Here is a 20,708-nt window from a genome sequence, read left to right on the forward strand (position 1 = left end):
GAATGTGCCACTTCACTGAGAACAGAAAAAAGTCCCCAGATGGAGGCCGTCCTCGCAGATTAATACCTGAGACTCGGGGCAGAGAAACTACTGAACTAGACTGGTCTATGGGCAGAAAGAAAGATTCACTGGGGCTCAAACTGCCAAGGCAGAGAGAAAAGCAAAATGGTGGGAAGCCAAGCAGATAGGACAGTCATCGGGGTGGGGACCTGAGCTGATACAGGCCATCAGGACTGAGCAGGATCTAGATTCCCTTGCCTGTGGTAGCTGACCTTTGCAGGAAAGGTTAAAGGCTGAGGTTCCTGGTAAACCCTCTTAAAAGATCTGCTTTTCTAGTGAACAGAAACCTTAAGGCTTGCTCACAATCCTCCTGTTTACCCTACCAAAGTCCTTCTATTTAGAGCAATGCCACCAGGATAACCATTTTGCAGGAAGAGGGGCTTTGGACCTCAAGACTCTGCGTGCTGTAAAGGGAGTGCCAGCCAAGCACAGGCAAGGTTCAGTTACAGACAGCGCCACCCAAGTGCCTTCTCAAAATGTTCTCCTATCTCAATACCTTTAAGTTATGGTTTTCTCTCTCATTTCATGTTCTTGAAGAAACTCCAGACACAGGGAAAAGAAGAGGAGAAAGAAAATTTCTTATCACATTGTTTTTGTCTTGATGGGTCACTCAGGTTTTCCAAATCCAAATCTTAATCTTGCTGAAGGCCAGGCCTGAGCCAGCGAGAAGGGTGAATGACCTCAGCTGCTTCAGGAACTTGCCCGCAGCTCTGCTGCAGCCTTCTTAGGTGCGAGAAGCAGCTTCCTCATTGCAATGGCTCAGTACATTTCCGTGTTTGCACTCACAGCTAGAAGCCATTTAACCAGCATGCAACTTTATCTCCCTTCAGTAGCTCAGACATTTCCTACAAAAGCATCAGAAGGGCATTGATTGACATCTTGAAAGTTGTTTTGAAGTATATTTTGCACATTTTTAATTGTAAAAGTAAGACATGACAATGTTTAAAATAAATGGAAACTTCAAAGTGGTTTCGTGTAGAAAGAAAAAAAATCCTTTTTGACTTTACACAAGTTAAACGAAACTATGTCTTGGTCTATGTTTTCTATATAAGGATATCAAATGCATATAATGCTTCTTAATTTTTAAAAGATTTACTTTATAATTATATGAGTGCACTGTAGCTGCCTTCAGACACACACCGGAAGAGCTTGTCAGATCCCTTTACAGATGGTTGTGAGCCACCATGTGGTTGCCAGGATTTGAACTCAGGACCTCTATAAGAGCAGTCAGTGCTTTTAACCACTGAGCCATCTCTTCAGCCTGCATACAATGCTTCTATACAGAGTAAATTATATTCAGTATCCTTTATGCTGTATCTAACAGTTTATCAGCAACATTCCACATGAAGATCTTTCAGCCACTAGACAAGCCATAAAGCTAACCACTGCCTAATTAACATTTAATTCTTTCTACTTCCCCTATTATTATAATAAACAGTGCAATAACCTTACGTTCATGTCTTTAGAAACCTCTGTTGTTTCTTTATCCCAGAATAGGTCATAATATATGTACGTTCAAGATGAGAACAGCCAAGCTGCCTCTCAGTGACAGCACTTCCTTGCCCAGCATGTGTAAGGCCCTAGGTTCAAACCCAGCACTATATACACAATGGAATGCTTCCAAATTGTAACCAATTCAATGGCTATCAGCAGCCTACACTTACTATAACTTTGCTAAAAACCATTATTTTATTGAACTTCAAGCATCTGTCACTCATAGAAACAAGGGCATGTTGTCATGGTTTCATTTTTCTAAACACTATGAAGGTGAACGTTTTCTCCAAGTAAATTTGACCATTCCTATCTTTTGTTTGTTTGGTTTGCCTTTGTTGTTTCGTGAGATAAGTTCTCAAGGTGTAGCCCTGGCTAGCCTGGAACTCGGAGATCTACCTGCCTCTACCTCCCCCAGATGCTGGGATCAAAGGTGTGCACTACCACGCCCAACGCCATTCTTAATGTTAGTATGTGAAATATCTGTTCACATATTTTGCCCCTGTATCTGTTCATTTTGTTTCTGATAAAGTTGTGAAATTAAAACCTCCTTGCATAACGCCTAAGCACGGTTTCTGTCGGATCTCGAACAATTCCCCTCAGTTCCGTTTTGTCTTTGGCTCTGTTTGCAGTGTCTGTCTGCGGCTGCCTGATTCCTTCATCTTCATCTGCACCATACAAAACTTTTAAAGGACTCACAGAGAGTCATTATCAGTGTTTCCCTCTGCGGCTTCTGAGTTTGCTTGTGTTTTAAATGTTAGTTGCCCTAGAGTGGGGTCCCTCTGCAGTTGGATTTGAATTCTTTTTTTTTTTTTTTTTTTTTTGGTTTTTTTTTTTTTTTCGGAGCTGGGGACCGAACAGGGCCTTGCGCTTCCTAGGCAAGCGCTCTACCACTGAGCCAAATCCCCAACCCTGGATTTGAATTCTATTGTGTCTCATGGACACAATCAAATTAGGATATTATTCTGGGTGTATCAGCTTATATTCTAGCATGTAGGTGGCTAAGGCAAGAGAACTGCTGTGATTCCAAGGCCAACCTGGGCTACATAACCTGCTCAATAACTATGGGGCTGAGGAGATGGCTCAGTGGTACAGTGCCTGCTGCAAAAGCAGCCACAGACTGGTCACAGGCATCTGTAACCTGAGCTCGTGAGGGACAGAGACAGGCAGATCCCTGTAGTTTATAGCCAGCCGATCTAGCCAACCAGTGACCAACCACCAAGTTCAGTGAGAGACCCTGCCTCAGAAAGATAAATGGAAGTCATCACCGAAGACACCAAGCTCTAGTCTCCCTGCTCACATAGGCAATCTCTCTCTCTCTCTCTCTCTCTCTCTCTCTCTCTCTCTCTCTCTCTCTCACACACACACACACACACACACACACACACACACACACACAATTCAGTTTTACTGTGGAAAGAACATTTACAAAGCCAGAGTCATTAAGAGAAGTGAAGATATAGAGACTCCAACATCCATTGTTCCCTGGGCAACTATCTGAGCAGAGAATGGTTTGCGGCTTATTTAAAGGACTCCTGTCTCTCTTTTTGGAATGAGGGCCACCTCCTCAGGGAAAGGGATAAACAGACTATGTTGTTGGCCTTAGGCAGCCTGGATTTTTGGTACCTGTTCACCGGGGTTGCCTAAAAAACCATATACACTGCCCAGTATTAAATTTTAGAGGCAGGGTAGAGGCAGAAAGTAGGAAGAGACCAGGCTCTGACCTGAGTAGAGGAGATGAGACTATGTTTATTAACACTCACAGAGAGGGGCAGCCTCTCTCCCTTGGGAGATGGAGGGTCTGCAAATGGATTCAGCTGGCCAGGGCTCTCTCTATTGTCTTGGGAACCAGGAAGTAGTTGGTGCAGCTGTCAGGGTGCCAAGGCAGTCTGTCACACAGCGCCTCGACTTTTGGTGGGATGTTTTATAAAGAAAGGAAGAGTGACTTCATGGGAAACTGAGCTTGTACACAGTTCTCCAGGTACCCACACCCATCCCCAGACCTCGGTCCAGCCTCACACACATGGTTTAGGCAACTCCAAAAGGGATCTCAGATTCATTTACGGCAGCCTGCTCCTAATGTATCATGTTAGTAAGGGCTCACGAAGCAGAGACGGTTCCCCATCCCAGCCCTTTATCTTGAAGATGTAAAAACCTACAAAGTTAGAAGAAATACAATCAATTACTTATACTTTTCAACTCTGTTCAGTTATTGTTTATATTCTTTTCACTTTTCCTGTGGATAGATATGTTTGTCCATTGAGGCATTTGAAAGTGAGTTGAGTATTAGAATTTCTTAACAGACATCTCACTTAAAATAAATCCAGCATATGCCTTCAAAGAATAAGGGCATCCAACATAACTATAATACCATTTCAGGCTTGGGAAAATTAGCAATGATTTAATAATATCTTTAAGTTCATATTAACACTTCTACAACTGTCTAAATGCCTTATATAAGAATCTTTCCCTTTGTTCTAAATACCACTCCCCCCACCCCCGCCCCTTTCTCTTGCTTTTCTCTTTTGGTCTTACATAGCCCAGGCTGACTGTGAATCCTCTGTGAAGCTAAGGATGACCTGGAACTCCTGACCCTCCTCCTTCCACCCGTGAGTGCTTTGCAGATATATACCCTTCCCTCCACTAACCCTGGTCTAAGATCTTACCATTGCATTTGATTCTTTTTCTCTAGTCCAGTGTCCCAAAATGGACATTTAGCAATGCCCACAGGTATTTTTGATTGTGTGGTTCTTCTGGCATTGCATTAGTTCATTTTCTGTCACAGTAGCAAGATCCATGAGGTTGGATACTTTACAATGAAGTTTACTTGATTTATAGTTTTGGAGGCTGAACATCCATGATCAGGTGATCATATCTGCTTGGCCTTTGACAAAAGCCCCCCACCCCCACCCCATTGCAGTCCAACATGGCAGAGAAATAGAAAGGAACCCAGGATACAGAAAGGCTGAACCATTTGGCTCTTGTAACAATCCATACTTGTGAGAACTGACTAAGTTCCTGAAGAACTGTGTTAATCTCAAGGGCAGGGCTCTTAGTGACTTAACCACCTACCAGTAGGCAGGAACTCTAAAGAGTTCTCCATCTTCCAACTTTGCCACACTGAACACTAAGTTTCTAGCACAGGAAGTTTTCACTGATAAACCAAATCCAATCAATTGGTGTGTAGAGCCAACAATACCTGCTGAGTGTCCAATAGTTCCCTGGTCCTTATACCTGGTCTAAGAAGCCAAGTGAAGACAAGGGTTGAAAAACTCAGCTGTAGCCTGTCTAACCAGTCCTCCCACTTTGTTTTGCAGCACACTGACACTGGTATAGCATCTAGGCCAACTATCATAGACTGTCCCACACTGTAATTTCTCCTGATTGTGTCCTCGTGACTAGTTCCCATTTACTTTAACAGCAAGAACATAATATGGGTGTGTGTAACAGTTATCCATGGTTGCATAACAAATGACCTGCTAAAATTCAATTCAGTAGCATGACAGTAAGGACCACTGTCTAGACCATTCTGTGAGGTGGGCTGTGCTCTGCTGATCGTTAATTCACTCTGGCATTTCAAGTGTATTTGTTGCTTTTCTTGTTTCAACCTGACAGGTTGAAGCCACTTGAGTGAGGAAGGGCTCATAGTTTAAAGGAATCCAGTTCATCATGGGAGGGAATACAAGGCAGCAGGTAGTTCCATGATGGCTCATACATGCAGCTGGGACTACTCACTTCCTCACATCTTAGCAGAATAAAAAAGCAGGGAACAGGCAGCAGATGTGGTAGGGATATAAAACCTCAAGCCCTCCCACCCCCAGTTGGCCGCTTCCTCTAGGCTGGATATACCTCCTAAAGTTTCATAACCTTCCAAAAATGGTGCCACCTACTGGGGACCAAGTGTCCAAGCACATGAGCCTGTGGGGGACATTTCACAGTCAGTTCAACATTGAGGGTGACACCCGTTAGGACCTGTTTCCTTAGTCTGGTACATTGAGAGGGCATGGCCAAAGGAATGTGGAAGGTCTACTGAGACCTTGGCTTAGACCTGGCTCTGCCACTTCAACAGTATCATGTTGGCAAACGTAAGCAAACAAGGGTCCAGTGAGATGGCTCGATAGGTATGGTACCTTTTACCTGGCTTGAGGAACTGAGTCCAATGCCTAGGACTCACATGGCAGAAGGAGAGAAACAATACCCACGGGTTGTCCCATGACCTCCACGCACATACTGTGGCACGTGCACACACACAAAATAAATAAATGCAATTAATTAAAAAACAGGTGCTTTGGTTTTTCTTTTTTTTTTAAATAAAAAGCAAATAACAAAGCCAGGTTAGAAACCAATGGTAGGGAGTTGGGGATTTAGCTCAGTGGTAGAGTGCTTGCCTAGCAAGCGCAAGGCCCTGGGTTTGGTCCCCAGCTCCGAAGAAAAAAAAAAAAAAAAAAAAAAAAAAAAAACCAATGGTAGGGAAATAAACTCTGCCTCCTACTGTAGTTGTCCTACCAAATAGAAGTGACATTGTGTCCTTATTGCACCTTACCAAGAGGGATGCAGCATCAAGTTGGTCTACTCTTAGCCACATAGTGGAACGGACAAATGTCCCTTGTGAAAGCTCTACCTTTCATGCCTGAGAGGTGATGCTAAGGTGCACAGAGGCAATCTGTTCTTCATTATATTGATTTCCTCTGGCTGTGGTAACACAGTATTCACAAACTGGGTAGCTTATGACTATAAACATCTATTTCCCAGAGGTTGGAAGCGGGAATATAGAGCTTGCTCCCTGTCAATCCTGTAGAGAAAATCTCTTGCCTTTTCAGCCAGGGGCATTCCAAAGCTCACAACGGCAGCACTTCAATTCAGTATCCATCTTCACATGGTGTTCTCCTTGTGTGTCTGGATCCTCACGTGACCATCGTACTGTAAGTACCAATCACATTGGATTAGGAACCCATCCTCTAGTAGGACCTCATCCTGAACAAATTTTATCTGCATAGCCCTGCACATTGTGGGATAATGAGTACTAGGAAGGACTCTCATATTTTTTTGTTGTTTCGGTTGTCATAAGTCAAACCCTAAAGCCTATCAGTTGTCCCTCAATGGTGTCTTCGATGACTGATGATCACTACTTGATTGAGTTAGTAACTTGTGGGTTTCACAACACTCTGTGTGTGTGTATGTATGTGTGTGTGTGTGTGTGTGTGTGTGTGTGTGTGTTTGTATGTGTGTGTGTGTAAGCCAGAGGTTGATGTAGGGTATCTCCCTTAATAATTCTCCCCCAGCTCCTTTTATTATTTAAAAAAAATTTATGAGTATGAGTATTTTGTTTGAATGTATATAAATATATTGTATGCCTGCCTGGTGTCCAAGGAGGCCAGAAGAGAGTACAGGATCCCCTAGAACTGAAGTTATAGTCAGTTATAAGCCACCATGTGAGTGCTAGGAACTGAACCCAGGTCCCCCTGAAAAGTACCACATACTCTTTAATTGCTGAGCCACCTCTCCGGACCTTCACCTTACTTTGTGAGACAGGACCTCTCACTGAACCTAGAGCTCATTGGTTCAGCTAGACTGGCTTCTAGAAGCCCCAAGGACCATACAGCGTTAGCCTTCTCAGCACTGGGGTTACAAGCACATCCCACCACACCAGCCTTTTCATAGGAGTTCTTGAGGGTCAAATTCAGGCTTACATGACAAGCATTTTGCCAGGGGAGCCATCTCTCCAGCCCAGTAATTTCTTTTCTTTTTTTTTTCTTTTTTTCGGAGCTGGGGACCGAACCCAGGGCCTTGCACTTGCTAGGCAAGCGCTCTACCACTGAGCTAAATCCCCAACCCCCAGTAATTTCTTTTCAAGCTTCATTGTGTCTTCAGAATAGCTGTCATTTTTCTGTAACAAAGGTTTGTTTTGCTGACCCAACTCTGATTCTCTTCTCTCCTCATTTTTAAAACATCACTTAAATGATCGTGTTTATATGCAACCATTTTTCTTTTGGGTGCTAGAGACTGAACCCAGATCCATGCTAGGCAAGGACTCTACTATGAGCTGTGTCCCGAGCCCTATATATTTTTACATTTATTCATTTTTATTTTATGTGCATTGGTGTTTTGCCTACATGTAGGTCTGTCTGTGTGAGGGTGTCGGATCCCCTGGAACTGGAGTTACAGACAGTTGTGAGCTGTCATGTGGGTGCTGGGAATTGAACCCAGGTCCTCTGTAAAAATAGCCAGTGCTCTTAACCACTGAGCCAACTCTCCAGATCCCCACCTTCTAAGCCTTATATTTTTATACTGTCAGGCAAACATTTTCATGATCAAATTTCCCAAGCTTGAAAATGGAAGTCTATGAGGTCAACTTATAAGTAAGGGTTTCAACTTTTTTAAAAGTTGTAATTTTAAACATATTTCAACTCGCCCACCTCTACAGAACCTAATTCTGTCATCCACCAAGTAAGGATTTTTTTTCCCCCTCTCTGGAAAGGTTTCACGATTTTTCCCAGGGGAAAAAACTCATTATCATTCCTAAACTACAGCCATAGTGAATGCTGTCATCTGCTGAGAATCCTGCTTTACATATACTTAATTGTCACAGCAACTCTGTACATAAACAGTGTTGCTACAGAGTATGCAGGAGGAAGTGGAGTCTTAAAAGGGGAGACTAGAAAAACCATAGCCTTGGGAGGGGGTGGATTGAATCCTAGATCTACAGCACCTATTTGATTCAGGATCTGGGGACCTATCTGTCGCATGCTGAAGATGAGCAATTGACCTCATATGTTGAGCATAGCTGACTAGCTGCCTACAGTAGATGTCATTAGTTCTTTATATATCCCGATGATAGGTTATAACTCCTGTGCTGACAGACGATGATGGAGCCACAGAGTCCACGACTGGTTAACTATGAGTCCATCAAAGTCACTAATTCGGATAATTGGCCTATGCTTCAGTTGAAGTTTAACTTTAGAGATGTTTGGGGAACAGCGAGTTTGCTGATCAATTTCTTTTTTTTTTTTTTTTTTAATCATCGTCTTTTTCTTTATTAACTTGAGTATTTCTTATTTACATTTCAATCGTTATTCCCTTTCCCGGTTTCCGGGCCAACATCCCCCTAACCCGTCCCCCTCCCCTTCTATATGGGTGTTCCCCTCCCATCCTCCCCCCCTATTGCCGCCCCCCAACAGTCACGTTCACTGGGGGTTCAGTCTTGGCAGGACCCAGGGCTTCCCCTTCCACTGGTGCTCTTACTAGGATATTCATTGCTACCTATGAGGTTGGAGCCCAGGGTCAGTCCATGTATAGTCTTTGGGTAGTGGCTTAGTCCCTGGAAGCTCTGGTTGGTTGGCATTGTTGTTCATATGAGGTCTCGAGCCCCTTCAAGCTCTTCCAGTCCTTTCTCTGATTCCTTCAACTGGGGTCCCATTCTCAATTCAGTGGTTTGCTGCTGGCATTCGCCAATGTATTTGCCATATTCTGGCTGTGTCTCTCAGGAGAGATCTACATCCGGTTCCTGTCAGCTTGCACTTCTTTGCTTCATCCATCTTGTCTAATTGGGTGGCTGTATATGTATGGGCCACATGTGGGACAGGTCCTGAATGGGTGTTCCTTCTGTGTCTGTTTTAATCTTTGCCTCTCTATTCCCTGCCAAGGGTATTCTTGTTCCCCCTTTAAAGAAGGAGTGCTGATCAATTTCTTAAGCAATACTGTAAGAGGATGATTATGACCATTCCACCTCGGAGAGCACCTGGGGGAGCCCTTCAGCGCATCACGTGCCTATCAGAAAGCTCCTTGGAAATTAATCTCCAAGCAGACGCTGACTTCCCCGAGTAGCAAAGGGGTGCGTTCTAAGAACATATAGATGAGTGTCACTCTTAAGAGACTCTCACCGTGTCTGCTTACACAGTGAGGATGGCAGTTCTGCCTGTAAACCATACATCGTAAGTCATCGTTACACATGCATTCCATACATAGGCTTGTTATTTCTAATTAATTGTATCAGAGGCCCGAAGAGGGGCCAGATGACAGCATTCACTGTTTTTATTAGATTTGCTCTGTATGTGTGTATGGTTCTGTGCGGGATGTGTGTGCAGGTGCCCTTGGGAGCCGGAGAACATCAGAGCTTCTGGAGTTCTAGGTAGGAGTGAATTGCCTGACGTTTTTGCTAGGAACTGAACTGAAGGCCTATACAAGAGCATGCTCTTAACCTCTCACCAGACCCTAATTCATTTAATTTTTAACCCAAATCTTACCTGGAATTACATGGTTATGGTATTAAGTACCACTATGTTTCAATAAAATGTTTCAGAATATATATCAGAAACTAAAATATTTATTCTTTCATTCTATTTAGGAGAGATGGGTAAAAAAAAAAAAGACCCAATAGTTTTGTAAATTATATGCAATAAAGTAAGTATTAATAACAAAAAATTAAAGTAGGGAATATAGGTCATCGCAATTTTAAATTATGACTGGCAATCATCTAAAAGGCTACATTGGGCATGCGTGGTGATGCATAGCTCTAAGGACTTAGGGGGCAGAAGCAAGGGGATCACTGTGAGTTCAGTGTTAGCCTGGTCTACATAGTGAGCTCCAGGTCAGCCAGGGCTACATAGCGAGACCCTGTCTAGAAAATGTGGGAGGGGGACTGATACTGAAACAAAATTTTGGATCATATTTAATAACTAGTATACACACTCTATCTTTTTTAAAGTCTTAGGGCCGGAAAGGTAGCTCAGTGCCTAAGGACACATGCTGCTCTTGCAGAAGATCCAGGTTGGGTTCCCACCACCCACATCCAGTGTTTCAGAACTGGAGTGATCCGGCCCCCTCTTCCGGCCTCTGTGGACACCTGTGTGTACATGGCATACATACCTATACAGGCATACACTTGCATGCATTAAAAACAATCCTTATAATTTTATTTTCCAGGTCCAGAATTGCTATAAATATATTAATATTTTATATTTAAAATAAATATTTTAAATTTCTCAAAAAATAATTCTTAAAAATTATAAAAGGGCCTTTTTCTTATGTGGTCCCACCTCCACTCTATTTGTCTGTGCCTTATTCATTCATTCATTTATTCATTCATTCATTTTGATGTTCATTTGATGTTTGACTTACATGTATGTCTGTGTGAGGGTGGCCGGATCCTCTGGAACTGGAGTGACAGACAGTTGTGAGCTGCCATGTAGGTGCTGGGAATTCAACCTGGATCCCCTGGAACAACAGCCAGTGTTCTTAACCACTGGGCCATCTCTCCAGTCCCGTCTGTCCCTTCTTTTTTTTTTTTTTGGTTCTTTTTTTTCGAGCTGGGGACCGAACCCAGGGCCTTGCGCTTCCTAGGCAAGCGCTCTACCACTGAGCTAAATCCCCAACCCCACCGCCTGTCCCTTCTTACAGCATCCAAGAACCTTCCTACTTTGAAGGGGTAAAAGTTAATAGAGCAGATGGGCTGTTTCAGGTATGCTCTGTCTACCATTTACCAATGGGCATGGGTTAACATGCTGCTTTCTGAGGGCCTAATGTGTCCTGTGACGGGAGCTACCGGCTTCAGTGGTACTCCATAACAGGACCCTGAGGGAGGCACTTGTCTTGAAAATAATGGAAGGACTCAAGTTAGAAAACCTATTCCATCCGCACTTAGGAATAGCACAGGAGAGTTTTTCTGGAGAAGATACTATTGGTGATGTCAAACAGTCATCTCAGAATAAGATTAAGGGACGTGGAAGCTGGGGTTTATTTAACATCTACTCTATCCTACATCAGGCAAACTCTACAGCAGGAACTGACTATTTTAATCACCCACACGGAAAGGGCAGGGGTACTGAGGCTTAGAGAAGATGAGGATACTACCCGCTGTATACACAGGGTGACTTTTAAGCATAAGTCTGCCTGGTTCTAGAACACATGTTCCTACCTCATTAGTCAATGCTGTCTAGGATTAATCAGATTTAGAATATAAACTCATATTGCTTCTAGAGCCTTCAAAAAACCTATCTTCCCTGTGTGGCTCCAGTTCTGAGTCTCAAGCACTTGTTCAGATGCGACTGCATGTTTCTATCCCATCCTTCTCTCCCAGGCACGCTGTTCATCGGAGTCCATTCCTATTGCTTATTCTGTCTCGCCATGACTGTCTGTGGCTCCCTCTGTTTGTGCACATATAGACCTACAGCCTAGAGCTGTTTCCCCACCCCACCCCTGCGCCTGCCCCTCCACCACTGGGCAAGCAGGCTCAGCAGGTACTGATGCAAGTTTCTAGCTTCTCTGTACTCCTCAACCAAGGTTAAAGGCTGTGCTGCAGAGTGTCGGTTGTAGCTTGTGAAGACGCTAACAGTGGGAACAGGTGACATGGCCCAGTATGTGAGAAAAGTGATTTCCAATGGGGTGGACTTCGATCATTGGGAAATAGGAGAGGGGAAGTCCCCAAGAAGATGGGGCCTTACTTGAGGTATGGCTTCATCCTGTAGCACATTACTGTTCTGCAAAGCCACTTGTGCAGGCATTCCGTCTTTCCGTGGATACTCGAGCACCCTCTGGCAGAACACCTTGTCTTCTTCTGCTTCCCTTCTCCTCTCACACTCGCTGCTGCCCCAGGATTCAGCTCCTAAATAAAACATTGGCTTAATGTCTCGGTTTGAGTTCTGTTTTTCTAGAAAACATAAACTAAATAAAATATTCAAGTTCAATTTTTCTTCTTGAATTTGCTTGAGCGTGTTCCAAAAGATAACAGCCAATAATAATGTCATCTATGTATATATATATATATATATATATATATACACAAAATAAAAAAACTTTAAAAATCACGCTCTATCATTATCGGCACACCTAGTGGTATTTGCATATTTCCCTTAAAATGTGAAGTTTGTTTGAAAAGAACATAAAATTGTTGAATGAGGCCTTAGTACTAAAAAGAACTTACAACCAGGAACTCATAATGGCCTGCTCCGGCATGCCTCATTTCCTATCTCACGGGAACCTTCCCTTTGCCCAGGTTTGGACCCCCACATTCTCACTCAGACGATTATAATTGCTTCTTAACTTCTCTGTTTCCACACTGGCTTCTGTCATCAATTAAGTAGTCCTAAGACAGATTTTTTTTTCTTGCTCCCCATGTTTAATACCATTAGTAACTTCTCATCCTTCTAAATCTTCTCTCTGATGACGCTGGGACAATAACTGCTGAGCCGGCTGGGCCCCTTTGAGGAACAGGGTATGAAATAAAACTAGAGGGAGTCAGCACTAAACTAAAGGGTACATGGAGGATGACAGCCACAGTCAATAGCAGCAGACACCAGTGTGGCAGCAGACAGCACTGGGCAGAAGAATAAAAAAATAAAATAAAATAAAATAAAATAAAATAAAAAGCATCATGGAGCCAGGCCAACAGCAGCAAGCATTGTGACAGCAAGACACCAGCAGGATATAGAAACAGCACTTCTCTATGGGAGGCCCCAAAGAGACGACTGGGTTGTATGCCGGATCCAGTGCCCACTTCATCTTAGCTGTGGCTCCCTGAGTATAGCTCTGTTCTAGAAATGAAGATGTTGCCCCTTGAGAGATTTTTATCAACCCAGATCATGGCAGGAACCTGAAGACATAATCAACTGAGGCGTTGAACGTCGGGTGGTTAGGACATATCTACAGCACCTAGGCAGAGTTATGGGTAGTTAGGGTGCTAGGCGCTCACAGGCTAGTGTTAGTAGAAGCCAGGGATGAAGAGGAAAGGGAACAGAAGCCCAGGAAGAGCAGGAACTATGGAGGAACATGGCTCTCACTACAAGCATCGAGAGCACCCTGCTAAAGACAGAGGAGCCTCACTGTCTCCTCCTCCTCCTCTTCTCTGATACTTGCTAATGTCTCCCATTCCAAAGCCCAAGGGTTAGCCAGAGGACGAAGGAAGCCAGGTGACAGAGCATGGGGGTAAAGATTATCAGATACGGCCCAGGGCAGAGAAGAGTACGGTCTTCCCTGTGCCCCAGTAAATGTCCACAGCCTAATTCCAGAACCCAAGGGTACTTACTTCATTCCATGGCAAAAGCTGTGATTTCGGTTGAGGGTCATGAGAGGGGAGGCTTAGCCCACATTCTGGGTGGGTCCTTACTTCAGTGACACACATTCCTACAGGGAGTAGCAGGGGGAGTTTTACAACATTGGAGGAGTCAATGTGACCACAGAAACAGATTGGACGGGAGTGGCCAGGAGCCAAAGAAAGCCTGAGGCTATCACTAACTGGAAGAAACAAGAGACAGATCATCCCCCCTCTCCAAGCCTCAAGAGACTCAGACCCTGCCCAAACCTTCATTTCAGACTTGTGGCCTCTAAAAACTGGAAGAAAATAAAATTCTGTTGTTTTAAGTCAACCAGTTTGTGCTAATTTGTTACAGCAGTCACAAGAAACCAACAGAGGCTAAATGGACAATAAATAGCACAGAATCTATTCAGCTCAAATGGCACAATGATGTCCACACGTCGGTTGGCTGGACACTCTTTGACCTACCTTCTTTATTCCATTTGGAAGTTCTGCTGGACCCCTTCACACACCTCACATCCTGGGCTCCCAAATCACAGCTGCCTTCAAGTGCAAAGGTCTCTCCATTCGGATGAGAAAGAAACCTTCTTCAGAGTAAGAACCAGTCTCTCACACCTTGGGAACCCATACGCTCCTCACACTCCTCACGCTCCTTTAAGCAGAGTAATTGGTAAATGAAAAAGAGAGCCTCCATTTGCCCATCTGTAGATGGAAAATAACAACCACTGACACTGACGTGCCTCTCGGAGGTAATGGTGGCAGTGTTTCCTGAAAACAACTCTTGGACCTGTAACAGAAGTGACATATCTGAAACCCATTCCTAAGAGAGCAGTTCCTTAGGGGAAAAAATTACATTTCATTGTAGCAAACCCTGTATTCTACACTGAGCTCAAACTGCCCGCATTTCACCCAAAGGAAGAAGAGGCTAGGGCTAATTGAGAAACAGAAGCAGGCTGGCGTGGTGGGGAGGGGATGGTGCAATGCTAGACTACTTGTCTAGTGTGTTTTGAGTCCCTGGGTATTCTACCTGCCCTTGGCACTGAAAAAAATCAGCAAGCACACAGGCAAACAGACAGAATAAAAACTTGAGACTGAAATACAAGTGCCAAGAAACCTTGACTCATATAATAAACACCTATTAAGGAACTATGATGCTAAAATACAGCCTGTAGATGCTAAGGAAGTGCAATAAGGCACAATCCCAAATGAGCAATTATAACGAAATATGATGAATGCTTGTGTACGTGCGTATGTGTATTTGTGCACATATGTATGCAGAGTGTCTCAATCCCTTTCCACCGTGTGTGTGTGTGTGTGTGTCTGTGTGTGTCTGTGTGTGTGTGTGTTGTCTGTGTGTGTGTCTGAGTGTGTGTATGTGTGTATGTCTATGTCTGTGTATGTGTCTGTGTTTGTGTGTGTGTGTCTGTGTGTGTGTGTCTGTGTGTGTGTGTGTGTGTGTGTGTGTCTGTGTGTGTGTGTGTGTCTGTGTGTGTGTCTGTGTGTGTGTGTGTCTGTGTGTGTGTGCGTTTGTGTGTGTGGGTGTGTCTGTGTGTGTCTGTGTATGTCTATGTCTCTGTGTGTCTGTGTTTGTGTGTGTGTGTGTGTGTGTGTGTGTGTGTGTGTGTGTGTGTGTGTGTGTGTGTGTGTGTGTGTGTGTGTGTCTGTGTGTGTGTGTGTGTGTATGTGTGTGTGTGTGTGTCTGTGTCTCTGTGTGTGTATGTGTGTGTGTGTGTGTCTGTGTGTGTGTGTTGTGTGTGTCTGTGTGTGTGTATGTCTGTGTCTGTGTGTATCTGTGTGTGAGTGTCTGTGTGTGTATCTGTGTGTGTGTCTGTGTGTGTGTGTCTGTGTGTGTGTGTGTCTGTGTGTGTCTGTGTGTGTGTGTGTGTGTGTGTGTATGTGTGTGTGGTCTTACTGAGACACCCCCACTCCCTAGCTCCAATGCTTGCCTTCTATGAGGGTGAAATGCTAGGGGATCAGAAAGATGGGAATGGCTGACTCTAGAGACCGAGTCTCACTCCCAAGGAGCCACTTTCGGGCTAGTGTTTTAGGATTTCATGAGGCAGAGGCCAAGTCTGGAGCATTCCAAGACCAAAAGAAACAAGGGCTTGTGCAGCTGCCAGGCAAACCACACCCCGTTTGGTTCGGTCCTATTGTATCCGCAAAGGCCTATTTTTACTTGTTGTCCTCACAGACACTGTTTAAGACAGAAAGAGAATGTGGGCTAGGTCCCTTCTTTGCAAGCAGGTATTTTTATAGGTCAAAGAAAGGAGACTCTGAAGAGGTGAATCCAGAATTCTCCTATGGAGTAGAAACTCAAGCTCTTCCCTTTCCTGGTTTCTTGAAAATTGAAGAGAGGCTGCCTTAGTACAGCAGCAGCTGGTTCTTCCCAACTCGGAAGAAAGCAGGAGGGAATGAAGACATCCCAACCAGAGTCACTGTTTTGTGACAAACATGCTTTGACCAGGATTGAGGGCCCTGCTGCCTCCCCTCTGCTGACCTTCAGAGAGAGCAGGCACCACCCAGCCTCTCTCCCAGACCAGCCCTGCTAGGCCTCAGACCAGAGCTTGCTGCTTGTGAGTGGGAGGGGAAAACCTCTTGGGAAAGCAGCCAGGACAGAGGAAAGGTCAGCAGACACCTACTGAGGGGCACAGGGCTCTCTGACCTCACTGTGGAGCATCTACAGGGAAGTGGGAAACTAGAACCCCAACCTCCAGTCCGCATCCCTCATCTTTGTTTTCCTAGGAAGCCTCTACCGTGTAGACCCTGCCAGAAGGCCCGCGGCATTTTCATGAAGCAGCAGTAACAAGGACAGAGCGTTCTAGCCTGCCGGAGCCTGCTGGCTGGTCACTCTTTCCACTGCCTTTTGTTTTCATGCATCGTTCCTCTCACTTGCTTCTCAGATTCCTCCGGGCTTTGCAAAAGCCACACAGTGACACCACCCAACAGGCTGCCGGGCAGCTCTGACATGCACCCTGTCCTAAGCATTGATGCGTATCTAGAGCTTCCAGAAAGGGACCAACCACCTCCTGTCAGCATAACTGGCGAAGGGAGGGCCTTAAGTACCACCTGGAGACTGGTAAATCACATCCTGCTGTCTTATCAAATGCATCTGCAGTGCTGGACGTGGTGGTGCACATCCGTAATTCTAGCTCTTGAGCAGCTGAGGCAGGAGGATTGCAATTTCTATACCACCTTGTCTCAACAAACGAGCAAACAAACAAACCAAAATATGTATCTGCAAGGTTTGCTGAGCAAACCTTTTCTTAACCGATCCAAGCACAGCCAACATAGATTTGTCTAATCAAAGGCAGACGTTTCTGTAGGCAGTTCAGTGTGAACTCTCTCTCATGGTTCATGTGCTAACATTTGGTGCCAGCTGGTAGCACTGCTTTGGAAGATTGTCAAACTGTATGGCAGGAGATGTAACTGGCAGAGGTGAGTCACTGAGGGTGGAGTTTTGAAGGTTAAAACCTAGTCCCATTTCCTATTAAGCTCTCTGCTTCCTGGCCAACCAGAAGGTGAATAATCTGCCAAAGCCCAACCGACACCAATGCCTTGGTCTCCCCTGGGGAACAGGCTATATTGCCCGAAACTACGAACCAGCGTGAATCTCTCCTCCCGTAGCTGATGCTGTCAGCCATATAGTCACAGTGACATACAGTTGAGTAACACTCATGTGTCAATGTCTTAGGTGGTTGTGCATACACATATGTGGGGCAGAGAGGATCTCAGCTCCTCAAACATCTGAAGCCTGTTTCCAACCTTCCTCTTAAGCTACCCTAGTGGGATCTATGAAAGCCCCAGGTGGATGTTTATTTCCTAGTGATTTAAAATATTTTACATGCATTTATTTAGTGGAGTGGGCCTTGGCACAAGTGTGGAGATCAGAGGACCACGTGAGGAAGTCCTCTCTTCTCACTACGTGGGTCTGGGACATCGAACTCAGGTTGTTAGCCTTACTGAGAAGCTCCTGCCCACTGAGCAATCTCTCCAGCCTGATGCTAACTTTACAGACTTGGTGGTATTGGTTCCCAGAGACATTCTCATAAATCAGGGATGAGAGAAAAGGAAATGGTTAAGCTACTTACTGTGCACAATAGTCCCGAAAGCAACCGGGTGAAATCAAAAGCCCATATGCATTTCGGGCAACGTCCATCCTCATTTATACCCCAGACAGACTCCCACGTGTGTCTCAGGAGACATACTCAAGGATGTGGGTGGCACAAAGAACTGAAATCTAAAAAGAGACAAAAACAAAAATAAAAACAAAACAAAACAAAAAACCGAAAAACCACCACCAACAAAACTATTTTTTAATTGGATATGTTTTTATTTACATTTCAAACCCAACAAAACTATTAACATAATGAATTTCTGCTCATGGGAGACAGAAAATAGTCATACAGCAGGATAGTATTATTTCGGCACTCCATTCGGGTATATTAACGTGTTATTAAGAACAGATTAGTTCTATTAGTGTCACATGCATAAATCTGAAAGGCTTCATGGTGAGAAAACGGCTGTAGAAAAACATGTACACTGCTTATATACGTGTGTAACACTGCAAACTAATATTCTGTGTAGTTAAAGGTATCTTTAAAAGACCAATTGCTTCTGGGAAAGCTGAGATGCAAAAGACTTTGGAAACCAGATACTTAGTTTATTTAAAAGCATTAAGAGCTGGAAAGATGGCTCAGTGGTTATGAGCACTGGCTGCTCTTCCAGAGGACCGGGGTTCAACTTCCAGCAACCACATGGAGGCTCACAACCATCTGTAATGGGATCTGATGCCCTCTTCTGGCATGCAGGCACATACAGATAGAGCATTCATATGCATACATACATACATACATACATCAATTTTTTAAGAATATTAAAAGGTCAGGAGTTGGGGCACACACCTTTTATCATAGCACTTGGGAGGTAGAGGAGGCAGATTTCTGTCAAAAAAAAAAAAAAAAGACAAAAAATCTCCAAAAACAAACAAACAAAAAAACCAAAACCCAAATCCTGGATAATAGGTAATATACCCTACAAGTAAGTCGGAGGAATGTGGCCAGTATAGCAAAAGGTTCTTATACAGTCTTTATACAGTGAAAAATAAGCACCTGTTTATATTGTGAGACATCTTCATAAACACGTGCACCAGTGAACCCTCTTAGAAACGTGTGCAACTGATGTGGCTTTCAATACTGGAGAAGCCATAGAGGTTCACTCACGATGTCTTATCCAGGTGCCCTTGTGACCTTCTGGACGTGAGAGTGTCCTGAAAAGGAACAGAGGTACTGTGGAGTGAGGATCGATGCCGAGCCACATGTGGATATAATTATAACCATACCCAGAAATTCCCAACTCGGGCAGAAAATCAGATCAAAATGCAAATGCAGTTGTCCTTCTGTGACCCAGCACCTGGGAGCATGACACAGCAGCTCTGCATCCGGAGACTGGGATCTAGATTTTAAAGGCTTTCCAAGAAATTCTGATGACCAGCCAGGTTACTGGCGGCCATCTCTGGTTATGCTCTACCAGTGTTTTCAAAGAAACCCCGGCAGGTGAAAGTAGAGAAAGAAAACGAGAGGAGAAAAAGAAGGCAGAAAGGAAGGAAGGTGCGCATGCGCACAGCAAGCCTTTAATCCTTCCCCTCCCCGCTCCAGACTTCTCCAGCCCTGAAGGTCTTGTCAGAATTCCAACTGTCTGTAACATTCAAGTGGCAGTTACCAACTTCCTTGTTTGCTCCTAACATGGCTCCTGTTTACCCAGTAAGTTAAACCTATGTCATCTTAGAACATCTTTGTTTTTTCTATAGCGTCTAACACAATGCCGCGGGGAGGAAGCAGTAACGAATCATAGTTAAGAACACATCAGGTTCAGAAGTGTGTTAAGGTACAAAATAAGTGTGTAAAATCGATTGTGTTTTTATAAACAGCAATGACGTCCAATGCAGTTCCTATCAAAATCTCAACATCTTTTTTTTTTTTTTTTTTTTTTCAGGAATTGACTGGAAGGTTATAAAGTCCTATGGAAGTCATAGCCCAGAAGAGGCACCACCACCTTGAAAAAGAACGAATGGGGAAGATGACTATTTCCCGGTTTCAAAACCTATAGTAATCCTCCTACGGAGACCTGCAAAGAATTGATGATATAGGGTAAACCCACACATTACGGTCAATTTCAGACAAGGAGAGGAATATGTACGTTTGTTTGTTTGTTTGTTGTTGTTTGGCTTTGGTGCTGGGGGTTGAACCTCGTATGTGTTGAATAAGCCTTCTACTACTGAGCTACATCCTTGTCCCTAAGTTTTCACATTTTATTTAGACATGGGGCCTCACTAACTTATCCGTGCTGACCTTGAACTCATTCTGTAGCCTGGGCTGGCCTTGAACTTGCAGTTCTCCAGCCTGAGCCTCCCAATTAGCTGGGATTTCAGGACTTGTGACATATTCTATTCAACAAATGGTGCGGGGACAGCTAAATGTCTATGTGCAAAGGAGTAAAGTTGGACTCTCTTCAGCCCCATACTCCTCCCTCAAAATACTATGTGGAGTGCAGTATGCGCGTGTGGAGACGCCACAATGAAACTCATTATTTTGTACCCTAATTAAATAAATAATAAAATTGTAAGTAAAAATCCATCACTGACTTAAATGTAAGAATTAAAACATTTCTTTAGGAAGATTATAGCCTACAATGCCTGGCAAAAATCTCAACATTCTTCCGGAATGGAGGTATGGCTCAGTGGTAGAGCACATGTCAAGGATGTGGAGGAAGCGGGGGTGCGAAGGAATCTAAGCAAAAGTGTCAACATTAAGAACAATTGGATTTTAAATGTAAAAGCTTTTCTGTTTCATGGGCCAGTGAGACAGCTCAGCTGACCACACCACAGTTTTCAGGACCCACAGTAGACTAAGAAAACTTAGTCCCAAAACTTGTCCTCTGATCTCTATGTGTGCACCATGATGTACTCCCACGTATATACATTCAAGTCATCGTCATCATCATCATCATCATAACGCTTTTGTGTTTCAAAGGACACCATCAAGAAAATAAAAGGGCAGGTTGATAGCCATGGGGGGCCTCTCCTTTTCTAAGGAGAAAGGGAGGAGGATTGACTGGAGAATGAGGGGTAGGA

The 20,708-nt window shown here is 44.1% G+C and overlaps 1 protein-coding gene and 1 long non-coding RNA gene across 2 annotated transcripts in view; one reads left to right on the top strand and one right to left on the bottom strand.

Annotated features, from left to right (window-relative positions):
* Positions 1–17,784, bottom strand: part of Mkln1 (muskelin 1) — a 148,961-nt gene extending 131,177 nt beyond the window's left edge. The window contains exon 1 of the mRNA XM_032906799.1: positions 17,668–17,784. Within this exon, the coding sequence (XP_032762690.1) occupies positions 17,668–17,741 (74 nt within the window). The 5' untranslated portion in view covers positions 17,742–17,784. The remainder of the gene's footprint in view (positions 1–17,667) is intronic.
* The window catches only part of LOC116903993, a 32,554-nt gene extending 13,092 nt beyond the window's left edge, over positions 1–19,462 (top strand). The window contains exons 2-3 of the long non-coding RNA XR_004388322.1: positions 6,372–6,473; positions 19,386–19,462. This is a non-coding gene — a long non-coding RNA (uncharacterized LOC116903993). The remainder of the gene's footprint in view (positions 1–6,371; positions 6,474–19,385) is intronic.
* The last annotated feature ends 1,246 nt before the right edge of the window (positions 19,463–20,708 follow it).

The sequence above is a fragment of the Rattus rattus genome, chromosome 6 (genome assembly GCF_011064425.1).
Source record: "Rattus rattus isolate New Zealand chromosome 6, Rrattus_CSIRO_v1, whole genome shotgun sequence".
Taxonomy (NCBI): domain Eukaryota; kingdom Metazoa; phylum Chordata; class Mammalia; order Rodentia; family Muridae; genus Rattus; species Rattus rattus.